Consider the following 23,331-nt stretch of genomic DNA (forward strand, 5'->3'; position numbering starts at 1 on the left):
GTGCTGTGCTCGCCACCCTCTAGACAGAGAAATGTCTTAGCTATGGCCAATCATTAATTTTCCCCAATAGGTTTTCTGGCCAGTTTTCTTCTTTTGCACCAAATAATGCTCTTTTGATCTGATTTTATAATTGCTGTATTTTGACATTTTAAATATTATTTCCCTGCTTTCAAAACATTGGAGCCAAGGAGCAAAGTAAAAGATTTTAGGAAGGTTGGCCAAAGTCCTCACAGTGCATTTCAGATGGCCTTGACAGATTTCTTTATCCTGGAAGAATAGTAGTAGTAGACTTTATTGTCATTTCAACAATATACAGTACAGTACACAGTGAAACGAAACGACGTTTCCCCAGGACCAAGGTGCTACATCAGACGACACAAATCAAAAAAGAACAGAACACAACTACACATAACTCTAAAAAATTTTAAAAAACTACAAATACAAGTATTTATAGTTCCAGTTTCTTTGTATTGAGAATTCTAATGGCTTGTAGGAAGAAACTGTTACACAATCTGGATGTCCGAGCCCGAATGCTCCTGTATCTCTTTCCAGATGGCAAGAGTAAAAAGTGTGTATGAGGGGTGTGTGTAATCAGCCACAATGTTTCTGGCTTTACAGATGCAATGAGTGATGTAAATATCCATGACAGAGAGAAGAGCAACCCCGATGATCTTCTCTGCCATCCTCACTATTCGCTGTAGGGTTTTGTGATCCAAAACGGTGCAGTTTCCAAACCAGGCAGTAATGCAACTGCTCAGGGTGCTCTCAATAGTCCCTCTGTAGAAGATTGTGAGGATGTATGGTGGAAGCTGTGACTTCCTCAGTTTCCTCAGAAAGTAAAGACGCTGGTGGGCCTTCCTTGTTATGGAACAGGTGTTGAGGGACCAAGTGAGATTCTCCGCCAAGTGAACTCCAAGAAATTTGGTGCTCCTTACAATCTCCACAAAGGAGCCATCGATGTTCAGTGGAGAGCGGTCATATTTTGTCCTCCTGAAGTCAACCATCTCTTTTGTTTTTTCTACATTCAGAGACAGGTTGTTGGCTTTGCACCAGTCTATTAGCTTCTCCACCTCCTCTCTATATGCTGACTCATCATTCTTGCTGATGAGACCCACCATGGTCGTGTCATCAGCGAACTTAATGATGTGGTTTGAACTGTGCATTGCTACACAGTCGTGTGTCAGCAAGGTGAACAACAGGGGACTGAACACACAGCCCTGAGGGGCCCCAGTGTTCAGTATGATGGTGTTATGAGGTCTTCCAGTCAAAAAGTCCAGGATCCAGTTACAGAGGGAGGTGTTCAGGCCCAACAGGGCCAGCTTCCCCATCAGGTGTTGGGGAATAATAGTGTTGAATGCTGAACTAAAGTCTATTAACAGCATACGTACATATGAGTCCTTGTTTTCTAGATGACTGAGAGCTAGATGGAGTGTAGTAGAGATGGCGTCATTGGTGGAATGATTTGAGCGGTATGCAAACTGCAGTGGATCCAATGTTACGGGTAGCAGGGTCTTTATGTGTCTTATGACAAGCCTCTAGAAGCACTTCATGATGATGGGAGTAAGTGCAATGGGACGGTAGTCATTGAGGCAAGACACAGATGGTTTCTTTGGCACGGGAATGATGATTGTTGTCTTGAAGCACTTTGGGACAACAGTGGTGCTCAGAGAAATGTTAAAGATGTCGGTGAAAACATCTGCCAGTTGGTCTGCACATCCTCTGAGCACTCTGCCAGAAATATTGTCTGGTCCCGCAGCTTTCCGTGGGTCAACTCGACTTAAGGCTTTCCTCACGTTAGCAGTGGAGAGACAAAATATTTGGTCATTGGAAGGAGGTGTGGTCTTCCTTGCTGTCACGTTGTTCTGTGCTTCAAAACGGGCGTAGAAACTGTTCAACGCATCTGGAAGTGAGCCATCATTCTCACAGGCAGATGGTAATATTCTGTAATTAGTGATGGCTTGGATGCCATGCAACATATGCCGTGTGTCACCGCTGTCCGTGAAGTATTGGTGCATGTGCACGCTTTGCTCCTTTGATGGCCCGGGACAATTTGGCTCTCGCTATTCTTAGGGCTGCTTTATCGCCTGCCCTGAATGCAGAGTCTTGAGTTTTCAATAGAGCACACACCTCTCCAGTTATCCATGGCTTCTGATTGGGGTGTAAAATAATTTTCCTGGAGACTGTAACATCATCAATGCACTTGCTGAAATAGCTGTATACTCCTCCAAGTCAATGGAGTCACCGTTGGTTGCAGCCTCCCTAAACTTGTCCCAGTCAGTGCATTCAAAGCAGTCCTGAAGAGCAGAGATGGCTCCTGCTGGCCAGGTCCTCACCTGCTTCCATACTAGCCTTGAACGCCTGATGAGTGGTCTGTATGCTGGAATTAGCATAACAGAGATGGGGTCTAAATAACCGAGGTGGGGGCGGGGCTTCACCCGATATGCACCCGGGATGTTTGTATAAACAACATCCAGCATGTTTTCCCCTCTGGTTGCAAAGTCCACATTTTGATGAAATTTAGGGAGCACAGTTCTGAGATTTGCATGATTGAAATCTCTGGCAACAATAAATAATCTGTCAGGGTGTGTGTTCTGCAGTTCGTTGATAGTCTGGTAAAGTACAGAGCGCTTCCTTAGCATTAGCGCTAGGTGGAATATACACTGTGAGTATAAAAGCAGTGGTAAATTCCCTGGGTAAATAAAAAGGTCTACATCTCACAACCATAAACTCCACAAGTGGTGAGCAGTAGGTGGAAATGAGGACAGAGTTTATACACCATTCTGTGTTGATGTAAACACACAGTCCACCACCACGGGTCTTACCACACAGAGCTTCGTTCCTATTGGCACGAAACGCGTCTAACTCATCCAACTGAATAGTAGCATCTTGAACTCTTATCACTCAGCCATGTCTCCATAAAAACAAAGACACAGCAATGTCTGTACTCACGCCGTGTAGCTTGCTGGCGTCTGATGTAATCTAATTTATTGTCCAGGGAACAGACTTTGCTAGCAAGATAGATGGTAAAGCAGGCCGACTAAAGTTAGCCTTTAACCTAGCATTTACCCCTGCTCATTTTCCGCGCTTCCGCTTCCTCTTGCACCGCTTCCGATGCCCCCTCCTCCATCCGTCGGCTTCTGGTGACGCCGGGGTCTGAAGGCCTGCGCTTTGGAGCAAGCCGAGGTTACGCAGCTTTCTCTGCAAATCTTCGGTAATAAAGTTATTGAAGTTGTTGGAGTTGTTTCTGAGTTTCCATAATGTCTGACGATGGTACACGTAAACACCAGTTGCTCTGACATCCATATGTTGTGTAAGACAGCTACCACATAAAAAAGATAGCACCACTTTGGTTCGGCAGTGGCCGCTGCGAGCTACTGCTGCGCCACCAGATTTAAGGAAACTTATCAAGGAATAATTTTGTTTTAGATAGTAGTTCATATAATTTGATGTTGGAATAATATAACTGATCTGTCCAACTTTCACTGTATCAGTACCATCTTTCATGTCACCCTATGATTAGGATGGGGACCCTTCTATAATTCTCTGCACCAGGGTGGGATTCAGCCAGTTCGCACCACTTCGGCAGAACCGATAGCTAATTTTTTTGTGGCCCAAGCCCAGAATGGACTTCCAGAAGTGGCACCCACACAGAGAACCGGTTGTTCACATATTTGAATCCTACCACTGTGCCGCACTCTTATTTATGGCTCTCTAGTCCTCTTGAGACCATACTACTGAAAATCTTGAGAAAGAGGCAGATTTTCTTTCATGTGATTCCCCCCACCTCTTGTTCTTGGTCTTATCGGGCAAAATACATTGATTTCCACTTCTGAGTATGTTAAGTCGAGCAAAGAAAAAAAATTGAAGTCACTGCATTTGTAAAACCTCTTTAGTGCTTTCAATAGCTCAGAAAACTAGATTGTGGTTACAAGCAGAAGAAGCTGCCCTATGTGCTAATTTCCAGAGGCAGTGAGAAGCATTTGATTCTGCTGTTAAATTACGGATGTGAAAATTAGTGCAAGTCAGGAGAAATTAAGGTGAAAACAGCAAAACCAGATAAGATGACTGCTTTTCTTTAAGTTCACCATTACAGTTATCATGGGACTGGCCATCCTGCACATGGGAACAAAAAAAAATGAAGACAGCTTTAACAACAAACTTCAGAATTCATTCAACACCCATTTCTTCTGCTTCAGGCAGCATAACTATGTACTGCATTAAGTCAGAGTCCTGCTTTCTTTGATCATGATCAGAGCAGCTTGCTCTTTCCAGCATCTGCTGTTACTAGACTGTTCCAAGCATAGAAATACAGTGAAAGAGGCAAAAGCAATTGCTAGTGGTTGAAGAGAATTATGGAGGAAAAGACAGTGGGAACAGGGACTTCTGGAAATTTTGTAACACTTGTAAAACACAGTTTCTTTGTAACATATGGCCATTCATCAGGGGCAGATTGTTCCTGAGTCATTGTGCCCATTTTTTTTATGACCAAGAAATGAACCAATTTCAAATATTTTTAAAAACACACAAAAACATCCTTTATTTTTATACAGTAGTTTTAGTATAGTGCACAAACATGGGCCTGTTTAGTGTTTCTCAAGTTCATTTGCCAACGTGAACAATCATACAACACTGTACAATTCACTCCTTTTGCCCTCCTATAGTTCTGAAGCAGAGACCCGATATTCTGGAATGCACAGTGGTCCATTTTTAACATTATATTTTATGGAATTTTATTAAATTGAATAACAAAAAGGGACCTCAAAACTAGCCTTGTTTTATCCTCAAAGCTGCTTTAACAAGCATGGGAATCCCATACTGTAATTGGTATTCCACAATTTAATTGTTCAGTTCTTAAATCTAATTTTGCAGCTGTGTGTTAAGTGGATACCACAGCTTTTCAAGAACATGAAAGTGAAATACATCTGTGAAACAGAAAGCTATGCCATCTCTTCATCAGACATGTTTACAGTACCGTGAGACTTTCAGAATGGTTTGTATCTCTCTCAAAAGTGATAGAAATGCCTTTCACCTAGTTATCTTAGAGTATGTGTGTGCATATAGCTATCTGAGACCTTAATTGTTGAGGCTGGACAATAGTCTGAAGACAGTGGTATATTCTCATTAGTCTTGGTCTTATTCATTTGGTGAAACAGAAATGGAATTATATCCACTTGTTCCTTTAATCTCCAAATGCTGTTTTCAAATCAACCGGTCAGGTTTTAAGAGCAGTTAATAATTTTAACCTCAAGAAAAAGATGGGTATATCAACCTTCCAGAAAAGAACATTCACTGTGGTCTTTATTAAGTATATCTCATTGAAGCAATAAAGTAAAAGGGCTAGTTCTTTCAGCCTGAAGATGTCAGTCACAAATGGTAAAATCTTTTGAGGATTATATTTTGTAAATAGCTTGAGTATTTTAATTCAGCAGTATGCTTGCGGAGCAAATAAATGTTCTTGGAGAAAGAAGTCTTACAAATGACATCTACTTTTTTCATATTGAAAAGCTTAACACATTGCAAATAGGAAAGTGAAATGATTATTAAAACTGTGTGTGACAACTCTAAAAACCTACCTGAAAATTAAATAAGTAATCCGCTTTTAAATTATGAAATAATTCAAACAATCCAACAATGTTGAATCTGAATTAACATTGTTTTGGTTTATCCTTGGTTATCAATTGAAATATAAAAAGATTTAAAAAAAAAATACCAAGCAGCAAAGATGAATTGTTTTTTTTTCTTTACTCAAAACTTTCTAACAATAATACTTAGTTACACAAAACCATGAAAGACCATTGACTACCCCTGAATCTGGCTCCTGTTAACTCAGTATGTCAAAGTATTTCTACTTGATGGAGATTTTTTGCCTAAATCCTGGTAAGCTGCAACAGAAATATACCTCTTCTATAAAGAAGAGGCAATTTAACAAGATAACTTTTGTTCAGCTAATATATTATATTCCAATTCACTTTAAAAAGTGTTATCATAATTAAATTTTTCCAAACTCTGCTCCTAAAACAGCAACAAGAGCTGTGTAATAGCAACCGATTTAGCAGTTAAAGTCTTTGGGGGGAGTCTAATAATAATAACAATAACAATAATACTTGTATTTCCTGGTGAGAGAACTGCAACCATGTTCTAGTCCTTTGCAGAGAGAATCCAATTTGGTAAAAACAGACATAAAATGCTTCTCTTGGATCAGTTTAACTGTGAAGCAAAACCATCCTTGGGAAAACAGAAATGCATTCTTGTTGTTGAGATCCCCATCTCCTCCTTGTATCATCATTATACGGTTTCTCTGTAATGGGAGGGAAACTTAATTTTCAAGTTCAAAGCTTGTTTCATCATACAGTTCAGGACGAGATGACCTAGCATGCCGGGAATATTTCAGATACAAAAAATCACCCAGTTCATCTAGAGTGTTCAGGACCTGAAATGCAATTTCAATATATTAGAAAGACATGCTCAGCATTTTTAAAAAGACACAAAAAGTCATGCCTGTTTCTAGTCTGGCATTCAACGTTGAACTGTTATGAATAATTCATTCAATTTTTTTCCAGAACTTCTACAGAAATCCATGTATTTGCAAGTTTCTTGTGGTTTCTGAGAACTGCTTGATGAGGTCTGACAAGATCCCCTGGGTTACTAGAATTTTGCCTGGTTCTGATCTTGATGAAAAGGCATCGTTTTGAAAAGGGTAATACGGACCCTGTAGGGGCACAACACGTATTCAGTATACTCTTTGTGTGGGTATGCTACTTTCATAACTTTTTCTTTACCTGCCTTTTAAGCAGCAATAACATGTTTGGGGGAAGAAACATTGCATATGAGTATGTGTTTAACATTAGTATTAAACTAAATTAAATACATCTGAAAAAAATATTACAGCACTACACCATTATAAGTCAAAGTACGTGGAGATACTACGTACATCCCTGCATCTTCCTTGCACCATCTTGAAGATGGCTTATTGAGTTATTGAGGATTTTTTCCTTACAGCGAACCTTCCACCATATTGCTAGGCTATAGCCAAGGTAGGCTGAATCTGGATCAAGGTCATCTAATAGGGGACGTGGTATTTTCCATATGGAAACTTTTTATGGACATTCTATATTGCAAGGAGGAGGAATACTGGAGGATCAGCACCCTTGCTTGGCTCCACCTGGCTTCCTACAGGATTGGTGTTTTCGTTCCAAAACTGGTGATTCAAATCAAATAAGAAAAAGGAAACAGCTGTACTGTGTCCAAACACTTTGGAAGAATTATATGGTTATAACACTGATTTTTTAAAACTTACTAATCCTTTTTTGTGGCCAAAGTATGTGCTTGCCTTCCACACAAAACTAACAGCCAAGTGAGGTAACTCCTATTAATTTTAAGATTAATTCACAGCATAAAATTTAGGGTTTTATTTTCAAATTACTGCAGAGAACAGGTCCTGAATGTCTCTAGCATTGTATTTTTATCAGTTGTCCATAATGTTGTGAATATCTATCCTAATGGGATTTCAGGATTTCTAAAGGGTATGACTCCCATCATTCATAAAATTATATATACGTTTATAATTCCGCTCCCTTTCCACTTTGACAATTTAAGAATTCTATAAAAACTCAAAACCTAATACAAGCGGGTTCAATGAAATACACTGCTTAATCTATACTTCCTATCTTTTTAGCAGCAGTTTGTTCTGATGTTTCTAATTATCTAACTTAAAAGCTCCAAAGGCTCTGTGATCAAATGAAGCTTAAACAAGGAAGACAAAATTACAGCAAAGAAGAGAAATCTAGTGAGGCTTCTCCCAAGTCCATCCAGGAAGTGAAGTTCGCTTTGTAAGTCTAGCCCTCTGTGCTTACCGTGTCTAGCATCTCCCGCGTGTGAGCAGTGGACACACAAAACCGAGCCCTGGATTCTGTGATTGGGGTAGCTGGGAAGCCAACTACAACCACACCAATGTTTTTGGCTAACAAGAGTCTTGCAAAAGCCCTGAGTAAAGAAACAAGGTGAAACAGAGCTTATTTTCTTAAAACGGCATTATATTTAAAAGAACAAAGAATAAGAATTGCAAAATAATACCCAAAACATGTACACATTCTGATGGTATATAAGAATCAATGTTAATTTTTTTTAAAAAAAATCCTTCCAACAGGATTACAGCTACGCTTAGTTCTTTCTTACGGTATGTTACTGTGTATGTATGATAAGGACATTCAAAAATGTTTATTTGGTACATTTAGTATACTTTAACAATTCAGTGGCATATGAATAAACAATAAGGGGCTTCAGGTCTCGCTTTCCTTCTCTGTGCTTGCTTTTGGCAAACCAGACTTGATAGGTTTTAATTAAATTGTCTAATTGTGGCTTCCATATGCAGTTAACTAATCATTTCTGAATCCTCTCCAAAGGATCCTTTAACAAATGCACCAAATTGGAAGCTAGATTACATTATCATCTGCCTGTCTGTCCTATCTATCTATCTATCTATCTATCTATCTATCTATCTATCTATCTATCTATCTATCTATCTATCTATCTATCTATCTATCTATCTATCTATCTATCTATCTATCTATCTATCTATCTATCATCTCCTTCTTTCCCTACCATCTCCCACTCCCTTGGGTGTAACCTTATTGATGTGCCAAGTTCCTGAGGATATACTCTTACATCGTGTAAATCTTTAAAAGGCTACTGATAAGCTTAGTAAAAAAAGGCCTGTCCTTTTTTTGGAAATTCGTCTCCATTAGGATGAGATTTTTATTCTGGCTGAAGGTTATTCATTATTTTTAATCACATAACAAGTGAGAGTTTACCCACTGCTGAAGTAACATAACAAAGAGAACTTGCAGCCTATTCTTCCTCACAAGATTGCATGGACGAAGGGGAGGGAAAAGCCCCAGTTTGCTAAGGGTGACTACCTATGTTCCTCTTAACAGCTTTTAAAAATAATTACAAAATCAAACCTGAGTTTAAAAATTATATTCTGAAAATTTTGTACAGTTTTTTGTGAAGCAGGAATTAACTTACCCAACTTTGCCAGGTAAATAAAGAAGTAAAGGCACAACTGGAGAATCGTCATTGCCATAAATAATGAATCCTAATTCATGTAATCTTCTTCTGAAGTACCTCGTATTTTCTGCTAGCTGACGGATTCGCTGACGTCCTGAAAGAATGAATGAATTACAGAATTCAGAAAAATCACGTGCTTTACTTGCTACCTAAAGACAAAAACAGAATAGATATTTACATTATAAAAGGACTAATGAACGATTTGTTTGAAGCAAATGAGGAGCTCACCACTTCTCAGACAAACAGTGTAAACTGTAAAACGGATTCGAGTAATTATTTCCAACAAATAAGTTTTGCCTAAAATTAGTAGACAAAATAGCAATAATGATGAGACCGAGTGAGGTAGACATTCTACCTGTTGGCTTTTTAAGAGGATTCCGCAGTAACATAAGCAGGCAGAAGAACAACACATTTTTCTCCTCAGAACTAATTTTCCCTTTTGTCCAATCATTTTTCTGAATCTAGGCAACGTGTGCTTAAACCATTTTAGGGAAGAAAAAGAGTGGTACTAATGGAGAGGTTCCAAGCTCTGTTGACAGACTTCTTTTAATAGAACAATTCTCTTTGTTGCTTTATATTTGAAAGAAAGGGAAGAGGTGTGAAGTGATCGCCTCGTTACAAAGCATACTTTCTTTTTTCCCCAGAAAACAGAGGACGCTTTTCAACTCCATTGAAAAGCCCCTTAGAAATATTTAGCCATTCAGAAAATTATGATCTACCTCTATACTGCTTGAATACAATAACCTTGGATATGTCAGGATATGCAAATCTATCTAAATCTGATCTCAGAACCCTTACCAGGTCCACCGACACCCTTAAATTCCTGTGCTACCCTTTTGGAATATGAAAAAAGAATTTGAAGGTGCACACAAGATGTCATCTTATTCAATATAACTTTCAATGCAGGTGAAATCAGCTAGCTGAACATGTTTTTCAGGACCACACTGCCTCTTACGGATGAAAGTACTGATCTGACGGAATCATTATTCAGTCACCTTCAACTTTTTGGGACCTAGTGAACATCATTTCACCAAAACTGTATGTCAATAGCTGCTTTCTCTAGGTTCTTGTACACTCATATTTCATCCCTGATAGTATCTAGCCACCTGGTTTTCTGTCGGTCTCCTTCTGATTGCCTTCCATTTTTTGCCAGCATCAGGCTCTTCCAATGACTTTGCCTTTTATGTGTTCAAAATAGTTTGAGTTTTGGCTTACTATTGTTCACGAACTGCTTTCAATGAGTAGTTGGGAGGGGCAATTTTATCCCGTGGATCCAGATGGTTGTGAATGCCTTGTGTGAGAACGGGTTGCCTTCCACTGTGAAAGAAGTGTTGGTTCTTCCAGGTTCTACAGGTGTTGGACAATTACTATACGGTGTTCAATCTTACCTTAGTTGGGTAAAGGTTGTGGTGACAGTGATTCAGGACCAATTTGGGGCACCCTAGAACAGACATGTCAAACTTGCGACATCACGTGATGTCGCGCAAAGTATTGGGACGGTTTTGCCATTGCCAGCAATGGGGTGGGTGCAGCTTCCGGATGACACATCCGGGCCCACGGGCCGGCAGTCTGACACCCCTGCCCTAGAATGAATTATCTAGACCTTATCACCCAGACTTCAGGCCGAGGTAAAGGACAGTGATAGCATTTGTAACATTGTGAGATTCCTGAATAGGGATAACAGGACTTGCTAGTACTGCTTCTTAATCAGCAAATGTCTTTTAGAGGTTAGGTTTATCTATTCTGTTAGTTTAATTGTACAAAATTGTCACTGTTATTATTTTGAGCTGCTGGGAGTCTATGTACAGTTGTAATAAGATATAAATATGATAAATAAACACTTTAATTAATGTTGACACCCTCGTTTACCAATTTTGAACCATTTAGTTGCTCTCTATTTCGTTAACTGTTGCTTCCTGGTCATCAAGTAAATTACTCAATCGGCAGATGAGGTAGCCTGATACATGTTTTAGGGTTAACTACAGGTTGTGGTGAACACAGTAGGAAGTATTTGAATAAGCAATAAATCAAAAGTAGCCATTTACAAAGACTTGCTTCCCTTTTCCATTATTCCTGAGATGTGTACAGGTTGTCCTTGAGTTATGATGGTAATTGGGATTGGGATTGTCATTGCTAAGTTATGTGGTCCTAAAGTTTGACATCACGTGAATGCATTGCTCAGCGAGGGCAGTTCAGGCAGTCCCAATTGGTGTGGTAACCCCAAGGTATGTGGGTTGTTAAGTGGAAAGCAAAGAGAGTTCCAGGTAAGGAGCTGGGGGATACTGCAGGGAAGTGGAGGAGGCCTATGCAGGCCACATGTGAGTTGGGGGGGTGGCACCTAGAGTGTGGCAAATGCTCAGGGAGGCAGTGGAAAAGTGTTCAGGATGGGTGCATGCGTGTATATGACTGCAGGGAGGCCAGGAAAAGTGGGTGCACGGTATGTGTATATGAGCACAAGGAGACAGGGGAAATAGGGTACAGGACACACGTATGTGTGTGAGCACAAGGAGGCCAGGGAAACAGGGTGTGCGAGCACAGAGAGGTCCTGGGAAAAGGGGGTACTGATGAATGCATGCATGTGAATGCAGGGAGGCTGAGAAAAGAGGTACAGACAGCCGGTTTGCACCACTTCGGCAGAACCGGTCGCTAATTTTTTGTTGTCCAGGCCCAGAATGGCATCCACACAGAGAACCGGTTGTTCACACATCTGAATCCCATCACTGGGTACAGGTGCGTGCAAGTGAAGAAAGGTCAGGAGAGGGAAGACTTATTCAAGTGACTTTTGATCTTCAATGCCAGCTTCCGCGTTGACTTTATTTGTGGGAAGCTGGCAGGAAGGTCCAAAATTATGTGGCCACGGGATGCTGCAACCAGTCATTAGTGCAAGTGGGTTGCTAAGCACCTAAATGTTGTTTACGTGACTGCGGGGGTGCTGGAACTTTTGAGGACTGGTCATAATTCCCGTTCACTGCCATCATAATACTGAACGGTCAAATAAATGATCCTAACCTGAGGGCTACTTGTGTAAGTATTAGGGTTGCAAGAAGCATTTTTTCTGTGAAGTGGCTCTATGTGCACATGTATGTCAGGAAGCAGCCCTCAGGAAGCAGAATTCAAAGCAGCGGCGTGAACTTTGCAGAAGATAGGGCTGATTTAAGGATATAAAGAGAACAGCTCTACAGTATTTGTGCTCTGGGGTGCAGCACCTTATTCTAATGTTTTTCATGGTCATTTTAGCTACACCTGGCTCAGCGTGTGTCTATCTAATGCCAACATGTCCTGCTGACCACTATGCCTGATTAGGATCAAGGATTGTAACTATTTTCCTTGATTAAGGAATTTTGGTTTTAGTTAAGTGATTATAAGCCAGTAATTAAGCCCCTGCCTTTTCTACAGTATATGGTGTTGCACATGCGCTACACTGACAGTAACTATATAACAAAATCAGCACAGAGAAATGATTTGTGGAACTAAGCTTGTGAGAACAATGTCTTAGTTCATGCGCTAGGACAGTGATGGCAAACCTTTTGGAGACCAAGTGCCCAAACTGCAACCCAAAACCCACTTATGTATCGGCGGGTGCCGGGTGGGTGTGGACAATTGGATGGGTGTGGCCAAATGGGTGGGCGTGGCCCATTAGGTGGGTGTGGCTGCGGTGGTAATGGCAGACTGGGTGGGACTAAAAAGTTCAATCAATCAATTCTAACTTTGCAAGATCTTTTTTTTTCCTGTGAGAAGTTGAAATTGATTGATTGATTGATTAACTTTTTTTTTTTGCACACAGCAGCGGAGGCCTAAAGCGAAAAGGTTTTATAAAACCCAGCTGAAGGGCTAGGTCTGGGGCAATGGCTCATGTGCCCACAGAGAGGGCTCTGTGTGCCACCTGTGGCACGCGTGCCATAGGTTCGCCACCACGGCGCTAGGATTTTATAGGATACCATCAGAGTGATGATAGTCAGAGCCGAAGCTATCTCCTAAGATTATTGTGAAAGTAAAGCACAATTAACCCATGTAAGTTTGTCTTGGACATCTCAGAATGTGCAGGATAAAAATGTGACAGACATAGATATGCTCTATATGATTAGTGGCATATGTGTCTTACACAGTAGACTAAAGCACTCTTGAATTTTTCTGTAAAGCTGTCTAAACATGAGTAAGATGAGAACAAGAAATACACAGCACTATTCTGATTGGTTCTGAGTTTTTCTGTTCTTTAATCTTGAAGTTAAGTTCTCCATGTCATATGACACCTATAAGTTTTTATTAAAACTGATGATGATGATCCCACCAGAAAATACACATTCTAGAATCCAGGAGCATCACAAATGGACAAAGTTAGTGTTGGAATAAATGAAGGCCATTTATTTAAAAAAACAATATAACAAGTATTTCACCTTCACTTGCCAATGTGGTATTCCTGCTAGCATTTCCATCCTCTAGGAGACAAGAATACCTTTTCTGGATTACTTTTAGTGCTAGCTACTAAACTGACAGACCTAAGCATGTTTGCAAGAGCTTACAGGCATTGTCTTTGCACATCACACAACAGTTCCTGTGGCATCTCTGAACTTTTTAAACAGCCTTGACTGAACATTTCTCTGTAAGGATGTCTCTTTGACAATTGCCATTATAGGAATTCATTCTTTCTAGAGAAGCAATCCACAGGCACATCCTGCTCCACCCTGGCAAGTATTATTATTATTTTACAATGTCTCTGTTGTTCTTTGTAATTAGCACTTCTCTTAGGCACAGTGTCAAGCCAGACTATTTGGCATTTCTTTATATTTCATTTTTGATGTTGTTATTTAAAAATCAGTAATTACTGCAATCTTGATCAAACTTCCTTTCATCTACTTTGGGTTGAGAAATAAGGTACTTAACATCCTCTGATTTTCAAAGCACTTATATGCCACTAACCATATAAACTTAATTAAGAGACAACAGTTAACTGGGACAGTTATGAAACAAAAAATTTGGTACTTATTTCTCTCCTTTAAGTTTGTGTTACCTTGGTCAGTGCATATAGTTGTTGCTATATGATCAAGGAACCCCTCATTTCAACCCTGAGCTACAAATAATTCTCCTCTATCAGAAAAATGATCATATAATTTGGGAAGAATGTTTAAAACTCCATTTCCCCAAAATAAATCAATATGCAGCACCTTTTTAGATATTGCTGAAATCTAATTCCAATTTTCTTTTACCACAAACTTTATTAGCTAGAACAGGGGTCCCCAACCTCCGGTCCTTGGACCTGTACCAAACTGCGGCATGCCAGCAACCGGTCCACACAAAGAAGCAAAGTCCCATTTGCAGGATGTAGACAGCACACAAAACCACACACTCTCTGGTCCATGGAAAAACCTTCCTTCATGGAACCGGTCCCTGGTGCCCAAAAGGTTGGGGGCCTCTGAGTTAGAGGCTGTTTCTAGGTGCTGCAATTCAACATCTAGAACAATGTTTTCCATACCTGGCAACTTTAAGATGTGGGACTTTAACTCTAGACTCTTATAAAGTTGCTGCGTTTGAAAAACATTGCTCTAGAGCACTGCATATGCATTCTTTCCACTACTGAACTACTCCTTGTAGGAGTCTTACTCATAGAGAACTGGCATGTTATGGATAAAGTTAAGCTGGAGCCTGCATTCTCAATGTGGAAATCCTTATCTTGGGTTGTATTCTGTCATATCATTATTGGCTGGGGTAAGTTGAAAGTATAATTTAGATACTTGATAGCAACTGGTAAGGCTGAGATAAGAATAGTTTAAAGTCAGAAAAGTCTATCCTTAAGCAGTAACTACCGTCACATACAAATTATATTAAATAGGTCAGAAGGTTATTTTCCATGCAGACGATGATATATACCTAAACTGAAAGAAGGAAAAAAGCTACTGTTTTTTATCAAAAGATAACCCATACAATTACCCTAAAATTATCAGAAGTTAATAAAAAATCTTACCAGTTGAAGTGACATGATGCTGGTATCTAACTGGTACATGGTATCTAACAACACAACCCCAAATATACCTACTCAGGAGTAACTCCTACCGAATTCAAAAAACTTTCTTTTAAGTCAGGGGTGTCAAACTCGCAACGTCATGTGACGTGTCGCGATGTATCGCAACTTTTCCCCATTGCCAGAGCTGGGGTGGGCACGGTTTCAGCATGACGCATCCGGCCCGTGGGCTGGCAGTTTGACACCCCTGTTTTAAGTAAAAGGGCACAGAACTGCAGCCTCAATTCTTGTAAATGTATCATGCACAAGCGATGTATCTATTGACAACATCCAGATAGCCACATTCTGTAGCAGCTTTCTTTAATTAGTTTCCCTTGGATGGGCTGAACTTCAGCTCTCTTCAGCACAGCTAAATAATGTGCTAGTTAACAATGACAAGCGTTGGGGAATGCTCTTCTAAAAATCCCTAAGAAGCTCAGTTCTGAAAGATGGTAACTCAAGCAACTCATACATTTTAATCATACATTCCCCAAATGAAAAAAATAGACAAATTTGGGCAATGATTTAACCAAGAATTAATACCAGTCTAGGGTCTTTATATATATAATATATATTATGTCTTAGCTGAATTGAAATAAAGAGAATAGCAATAAAAGCCTGTAAGGAACATATGGAATAAAGGAGCAAGACAGCTGCCATGATGTTACAGCGCTTGACCCTAGTAGTTAGCATGTGCAAGGATGTGGTCAAAAATAAGTCTTCTGAAGTATGAATCTAGGGCAACCACAAAAGAACCAAGGAGCCCAAATGTCACATATAGTACCATAAGGGGCTTCTTAACCACAAGTTCCCCTCTTCCAGGAAAAGATCTTAATCTTAGAAAACCACTGGTTTTACTAGCATGAAAACTGTAGACGCTTGGAAATTTCCAGTTACCTATTGAATGCTGTCACAGCAATGTTCACTTTGCAACATCTTTATGGTCCTGGCTTACTTCCTTGCTGCTATCCATGAACTGAATCGAGAACCTTATATTTGCTAGATGCTGTGCTTGTGGAGTGATGATATTTGTAATATTGCCACTCGTTATTCAATTCTTATATTATGTTTTTTTGCCTCCAGACTTACTATACCTACATACCCCCCATAATCATAAACAGCTACAGTAGCTCATAACAGAATCAACTATTGGAAGCCTGCGGTTGAAATGGATGAGTAGCAGAATGGGTAGCAGAACGGCCTTCCAGCCTTTCAACTGCTGTGCTAGCTTTAAAAAAATATAACCTGCAAAAAAAGGAACTGATCTTCACGCTATATGAAGATTATGGGAAAAATTAAAATTATGTAAAGATTAATAGCAGTTTTTAGTATAGAGTTTCTGAGTATAGCAACGGTCATAATTTAGCCAGAGAGTAAGCAGATAGAATAACTTCAACTCTGTATTATGAATTAGGCTCAAGAGGAAGACAACTAAAGTTAACTGAAGGCTATGATTTTGCAGTTAACAGATACAATATAGTGTGTCCATTTTTGCCTTTGGTCTTCTTGATAACCAAATTTTTTTACACTTCTAACGTTCTTTGGTGTTTGATAATAAATGCGTCCCATTTTCTCCGTTTTGGGAGTCTTCAACATAGAATGTTATTAACATGGCTATATATGCTTGGCCTGGCTTTGCAAATTGTTAATAATTTTGGAGACTCAAGTAGTTTGTGTTGTCCTGATTCAACAGACAAAATGAAGTTCATTCACTGACCCGGTGGTAGAGGAGGAAGAAGAAAATGGAATTGGGGTAAAGCAAATTCTGAAGTTCCCATTTACAGATTTTACTTCCACAAGTTATAGAATTAAAGCATATTTAACATTTGCTGCCATATAACAAAATGGGCAGAACTATACTCCGATATGCATTTTTGCTTGTATCAACCTACTACCCACTATTATTGTATCAGCATTTGTGCATCTACTTTCATGACCATTTCCCCCAAGATTTACTCCTGAAACTATCAAAAAGGTCTGTCCCATTTTCAGAACCTCTCATCACAGTTGCATCCTTTACTAATTTCCTCGGATTATTACTAGTAATTGTATTGCCTGATTCATTACTTTGCCATGTAGGCCAATGTTTAAATCATATATTCAAAACTAAAAAGGCACATTTTTCTAGGCAGGTAGTCCACTGATCACCCTTTTAATTGATTTTGTTCTCCAAATGGCTTGACCATTTTTTCATCTTATTCCCATAGCATCCAACAATAACCATCCATGCATCCATCCATCCATCATTCTGGAGTATAAATTGGAATTACCGTCAACCTATGGATTCCTATTTGCATGCATCTAACAATAGATGCCACCAATTAATATTTTATGAAATATAATTTAGTTCTTTCTTTCACTCACACCATCACTCCCCTTATAATATTTGTCGATTGCACAAGATCTGATGCTAACAGATCTGAATCGAGGCTAAATCCCTTGCTTTTTTCACAGTTTCTCAAACACTGCACATATCTACTTTATTCCATTTAAGTAATTATTAAGTAATTAATGCTTTTTGTCTAATTCTTCCATGTTGCAATCTCCACATGCCAGATGGACATGTGGTGATGACCTATAAAGCCCTAAATGGCATGGGCCTGGATTATTTACGGGAGTACCTTTTGCCGGCATTAACTTCCCATCGTCCTGTGCGCTCCCACAGAGAGGGCCTCCTCAGGGTGCCGTTGGCCAGGGAATGCCGACTGGCGGCCCCCAGGGGGAGAGCATTCTCTGTGGGTGTGCCTGCCCTCTGGAATCAGCTCCCTGTTGAGCTCTGGATGGCTCCCGACCTTCGCTCTTTTCGCCGTGACCTGAAAACCTGGTTATTCAAGCTTGCCGGCCTGGACTGAGGGATTGGGATTTTAAATTTTAGAATTTGATTTACTTGGTTTGGGGCTAAATTTAATTTAATTTATTTTTAACTTTGTATGCCATGTTTTAATTGCCCTGTACACTGCCCCAAGTCCGTTGGGAGAAGGGCGGTATATAAATCTAATAAAATAAATAAATAAATAAATACTGACATCTGCTACCTAACATAGTTTTAATTTTTTGAGGCTTTTACATAATGCTTTCTACTAATATAAAGACAATGTAGAGTAGGTTATATTTGTGCCATATCTACATTCTCTGGTAACAGTAAAAGCAATACTGGTCAGTTTTGATCAATTCTGACCAGTATACCACCACAAGCACAAGCAAGCATGCTCACTGCTGATGCAATCTAGGATTTCTACATTACAAGTCATCTTACGGTTGCTTGCGTCCCTCTAACTAGGAGGTACTTGTACTGTCTGTACACACACACACACACACACACACACACACACACACACACACGGATTATTATTCTTTAGAGTTGCTATTCAGCATCACTGTGACAAATTCCTTAAATTATGCAAACTGCAGATATCTTAGCCATTTCTGCAACAGGTCCAGAATAACTGCAGTTGTACCAGAGTAACCCCAATCAAATTCCCCCCACTCCTAATTTTCCCCGCTACTAATGCAAATAACAGACTGGGGTTACTCCCCCAAAAATCATCTGCTATAGCATGTACTTAACATGCTTAAAAGACAGTGAAATGCTTAAAAATTTCAAGAATTTTTTATAAGCTTAAACAGTATTTAGCAAAATTAAATACTTAAAACTGCATTTTCTCTTAGGAGATCTTCAGAGAAAATAGAGAATAATGGCAAAGCTTGGGAATATACCATGCATAAGAGATCCATGTTCCTGCTGGCTACACAAACTGCCCAAGTTGATCTGCATTTACAAAGAGGCAATTGTCCAACATTCTTTCTTTTAAGTTGTTTTCCTTGCTATATGTCAAAGCCTTACTTTCTATTGTGAGCCTGACTAAATGTTGCCTTTGACTGTTGGACAGAGGAAATGTTTCAAGATTTGTTAGTGAATCAATGTGTTTGAGGCTATGGAGGTACAATACCAAACTGCAGTGTGTACGTATGTGCATGTGTGTTTATGTGGATGAGTATATATTTATTTATTCATTTAAAATCTCTGGAAACAGTTGGCTTGCGAATCCACAGCCATTCTGCCTTGCTGGGATCGCATCTCAGCCTGTTTTTTCCCCATCCAGACCTGAACAGCCTCCAGGCATAAGGCATAAGGCCAGGTCAGCCATTTCATCTCCTGCCTGAATTAATGCTAGCTGTACTCCCACGACTATTTTCTGGTTTGCTCTGTTAATTTGTTATGAAGGGAACAGCGTCCATGTGTCCCTGCACTGTCAACATAAAAAAAAAGCCAATAAAAATCCTGTCATCATATGTCCCTGATTTAAACCAACATGAACGGAATGGCCTATGGCAAAAGTAGCTTTAAACAGGAAAAATTGTGGGCAGGCAATGGGAAATAGCAAAACAGGGAAAAATTGTTTTCATTGCAAGATCAAAGATGTGACTTTTCACCCAAGCTTTATAGGGTCTCAATCTTAGGGCTGTTGGCTGTACCTGCCCCTTCAGGTCACGTTGTGCAATCCTGGTCCTTTCACAGCTAAGTTCAGGGCCTGCTTGCACCACCCCCGCCGTAGCTTCTCCTCGCTACAGCTTTAGGATGAGAAGTAGGGCTCCACATGGCTGCAGCGTTAGTCCCTTGTTGAGGTACTACTGCAGTTAGGACTAGGGCTTGTCAGTTTGCTTGGTCTTAAGTAGTTTCATTTTTTACTTTTCTACTGATGTAGAAAGTCAGCACCCACCCACCCTCCTAGAGGAGGAAATATTTGGGGGGGATATTAAAAAAAGCAGAATATTACATTTCCCCAAAGGAATAATGGAGGAAACATCTTAGGGGAGGCAGAAACCAATCCACGTTTCCCCAAGCAGAAACCTGAGGAGGAGACCAGTTTAAGAAATGCAGATTTGGTAATCCATTCAGGAAGACTTAAGCTATGCATAAGCAAAATGCCTTCAACCACAGCTCCCACAGAAGACTGGAGCTGAGGGGATTAGAAAAACAAAGACTCCTAGAATCTAGATCTCCCACCCAGGACATGATCTCCAAGCCACAATGGAGTCAGGCAAAAATAATTAGAATACCAAAAGGGCACAGGTCAAAGTACATTGCACAGGAACTGGCACCTCAAAAACAACCCCCCCCAAAAATATAAAAACCCACCCACTCTCAACTCCATTTTTGTCAGCTGTCCCCAGAACCACATGCTGCTGGTGGTTCTGCTCATCATTAAACCTTCTTTCCAAATAGCCAGCCTCCATTTTATTTCCAGCGTCTTAAGACTCCATCTTGTTTACTCCCAGCTTGGAACTGGACCTGATGGTTTTTCTTTCAACACTGATGTATGAAAAGACTACATTGTTGTTGCCCTCAAGATAATGGATTAAATCTCATGTGGCACTTAGAGCTAAGTCCACTGCACTCGAATGAAACTGCATATAACCTAATTCTAACCCTTTCATAGGAGGGAAAATTTTATCTTAGGGTAGACATTTAAAGATGCCCGAAGTTTTCAGATTATATATTATTATTTCTCAGATATATGTACTTAGAAACTTGGATATTAGCCCTTTGAGGAAACAAATGAAAAATTGTAGCATAAACTCTGAGATGTATTTACCCAATTTTTAAATGATCAAAGGGAAATCGCAGAAGAAAATTGAACGATTTAGTTCCACTGTTATGTGTGATGTCACCCCATTTATTCTGCAACATTTTTCCACCTACTGTGGTCAATTCACCAGTAATATGTGTTACATATTCCCAAATAGCAAGAAGGACATTGGCACTTCTATCAATGGAGGAGAGTAGAGTGGAAAAAAGAGAAGAAGATCTCTTTTGGAGAAGACCTCATTAAAGAAGTGGGATTTAATATAATTAAACTTTACTTATGTTTATTTAATTAATTTATGTTGCCTTTCAGAACAGACTATTTTTTTGAAGTAACCTACCTAAGCATTTAAAAATCAGTATATCAAAGAACCTTGAAATATGTCTGCCACAAGTTTAATAATGCCTTATTCCTATTTCATGGCTTTAATGTGTGCTTTAATTGTAATGACATAAGTAGAGAGTAATATTAATATGCAGGCTGTATGCAGTTATCCAGCGTGAGATGCCTTTATGTTGTCAACCAAAAATACTTCAACTTCCATCTTACTTCTTTACTTTCCCTCCACGGTCAAATTCAAAGCTCCCAACTCTGATGCATTTCACTCAAGCTCCTCTCTTAAGACTGAATAATCATTCAAGAAACATCTATGACCAAGATAAAACATCAGATGGGTGTATACAAATCCATACTTCCAGAAATAGTCTTCTCCTTGGTTAAACAATTCCCTAAGATGTCTGTTTGTTATCTACTTTAGTATAGTTTTGGCACGTAAACTTGTGGGATTTGAAAACTACCTGTGTTATAGCACAGAATTGTTTCAATATGAGATGGGCAGAAATAAATTTAATGAATGAATGAATGAATACATTTTTTAAAAAAACCTTTACAAGTAGTTTCAACTTATGGCATGACTGGGACTTTGGTCACGAAGTGATATGGTTGTAAAGATAGTTGTTACATGACCACATCACTTTAACTATCACAATTCCAGCACTTCCTGTTGTTGTTGTTAACTGAGAATCATGGATCATTTAAGTATTGTAATTCTGAACAGTCACTGAACAAATGGTCATAAATCAAGGACTATCTGCAATTCTTTGAGGTTTATTTCAAATTGTAGAAAATAATTGTTCCATTATGCATTAAGATCTGGGTTATTAATGGTCATCATACTTTAAGAAGGATTCAGAGAGTGAAAAACTGCAAAGAAAAAACAGTGAGAAAGATCATAGGACACTAAATCCTGTGAGGAGAATTTGAAGGAACTTAACATGGTTAGATTTAACAAAAGATACCACAGACAAATACGAACAAACTCTTCAAGCAACTGAAGGATATGAACTGTCTTGTATTGACCCAGGGCATAATATATGGCAGTCTTCAATACAATATTAGGAAGTTTTCTAATAGTAAGAGCAGCTTGACAGTAGAGCCAAATAATCTGAGAAATGGATATATCCCAATTTGCTAGACAGATGTAAGTAGAGACTGGATTTCTTGGAGAAACATTAGCTTGGATTCCTGCACTGAAGAAAAGGTCAAACCTGATTGCATGAACGGCCCCTTCCAACTGGTTCCATATTGCTGGTTATTATAAGATTATGCTTCATTTTAAATTAATTATGTTATTGCCATGGTCTTGACTGAATTTATGCACAAGAATATTTGGATTTTCCTTGCGCTGTTCTTTGTATATATGCCAAAAATCTCTGCTAGAGAGCAAAAAAGCATAGCAAAACAGCAGAAATCTGAAATGACATTCCTGAAGCATGTTACATTTTTATGGAAAAACATTCAAGCAAGTCTTTTGTCTATTTGAGACATAAACAAAACACACACTATCCTTTCTTACACCAATACCATTGTGAACAGACATGGAGGAATTATGAAGGGATAATAATGTGTGTGTTTGACAAGCAAGCGGAGAAGGAAAGAGGAACTTCTGAACCAGATGATAAAAAGGATGTAAGTTGCTCCTTCCTCAGCCTTGCCACTTTCATCTCATTTTTGTTTGTGTGTTTTGCGGTCAGAGACCACACACACTTAACTGAAAACCTTCCCCACCCCCCATATACATGTTTTGCTGAGCTATTTTAACACACAAGAACAGATATTACAGTGATAGGTACTTTGGAAAAACCTCAGGGCTCGAACACAATTACAGACTCGCAGCCAGATGCAGCTCAACATTAAATCAAGGTAACTTAGCAAGGGGATGACATGAAGCCGAAATGGTGAGTGTATTTTGCCTAAAGCAGGTTTCAATGTGTCACTTTTACAAGTTCAAACTGTAGCTGGGATACTTAGGTTTTCATTTCTTAGTGTTCTATCTAAAGACTCAAGAGCACATCTGGTTTGAAGTCAAAGGAAGGGCTCATTATTGCCTCCACACCTCCTCCTTCCCCAAATATATTTTTGAAATGAGTGATTCTTTCTTGGTGCCTATAAACAGATGGCTTATGCAGCTTCATGCAAAGTCACTAGAAGAAGTAAGTATGTCTCGATATTTACCTACAGCGCCTGTCTAAAAAGCCTGTTCTTTCTATTAGAGGAAGAAAGATAAATTCTGTTGTGATTCCATCACATACATGATTTTTGAGTGGAGTCTGTTAGGAAACCTACTTTTATGCAAACACTTGGTGAGCAAGAAAATGAAAGCGTGTTCAGCTGCAGGTGTAG

At 39.4% G+C, this 23,331-nt stretch overlaps 1 protein-coding gene across 1 annotated transcript in view; it reads right to left on the reverse strand.

Moving 5' to 3' along the window:
• Nucleotides 1–6,316: 6,316 nt before the first annotated feature.
• Nucleotides 6,317–23,331, reverse strand: part of SPTLC3 (serine palmitoyltransferase long chain base subunit 3) — a gene marked incomplete at both ends in the record, with an annotated part of 98,542 nt that continues 81,527 nt past the window's right edge. Inside the window, 3 exons of the mRNA XM_081343470.1 lie at nucleotides 6,317–6,430; nucleotides 7,854–7,983; nucleotides 9,025–9,160. Coding sequence (XP_081199596.1) covers nucleotides 6,317–6,430; nucleotides 7,854–7,983; nucleotides 9,025–9,160 — 380 coding nt within the window. The remainder of the gene's footprint in view (nucleotides 6,431–7,853; nucleotides 7,984–9,024; nucleotides 9,161–23,331) is intronic.

Source organism: Vipera berus (assembly GCF_964194415.1).
Source record: "Vipera berus genome assembly, chromosome: 1".
NCBI classification, from domain to species: domain Eukaryota; kingdom Metazoa; phylum Chordata; class Lepidosauria; order Squamata; family Viperidae; genus Vipera; species Vipera berus.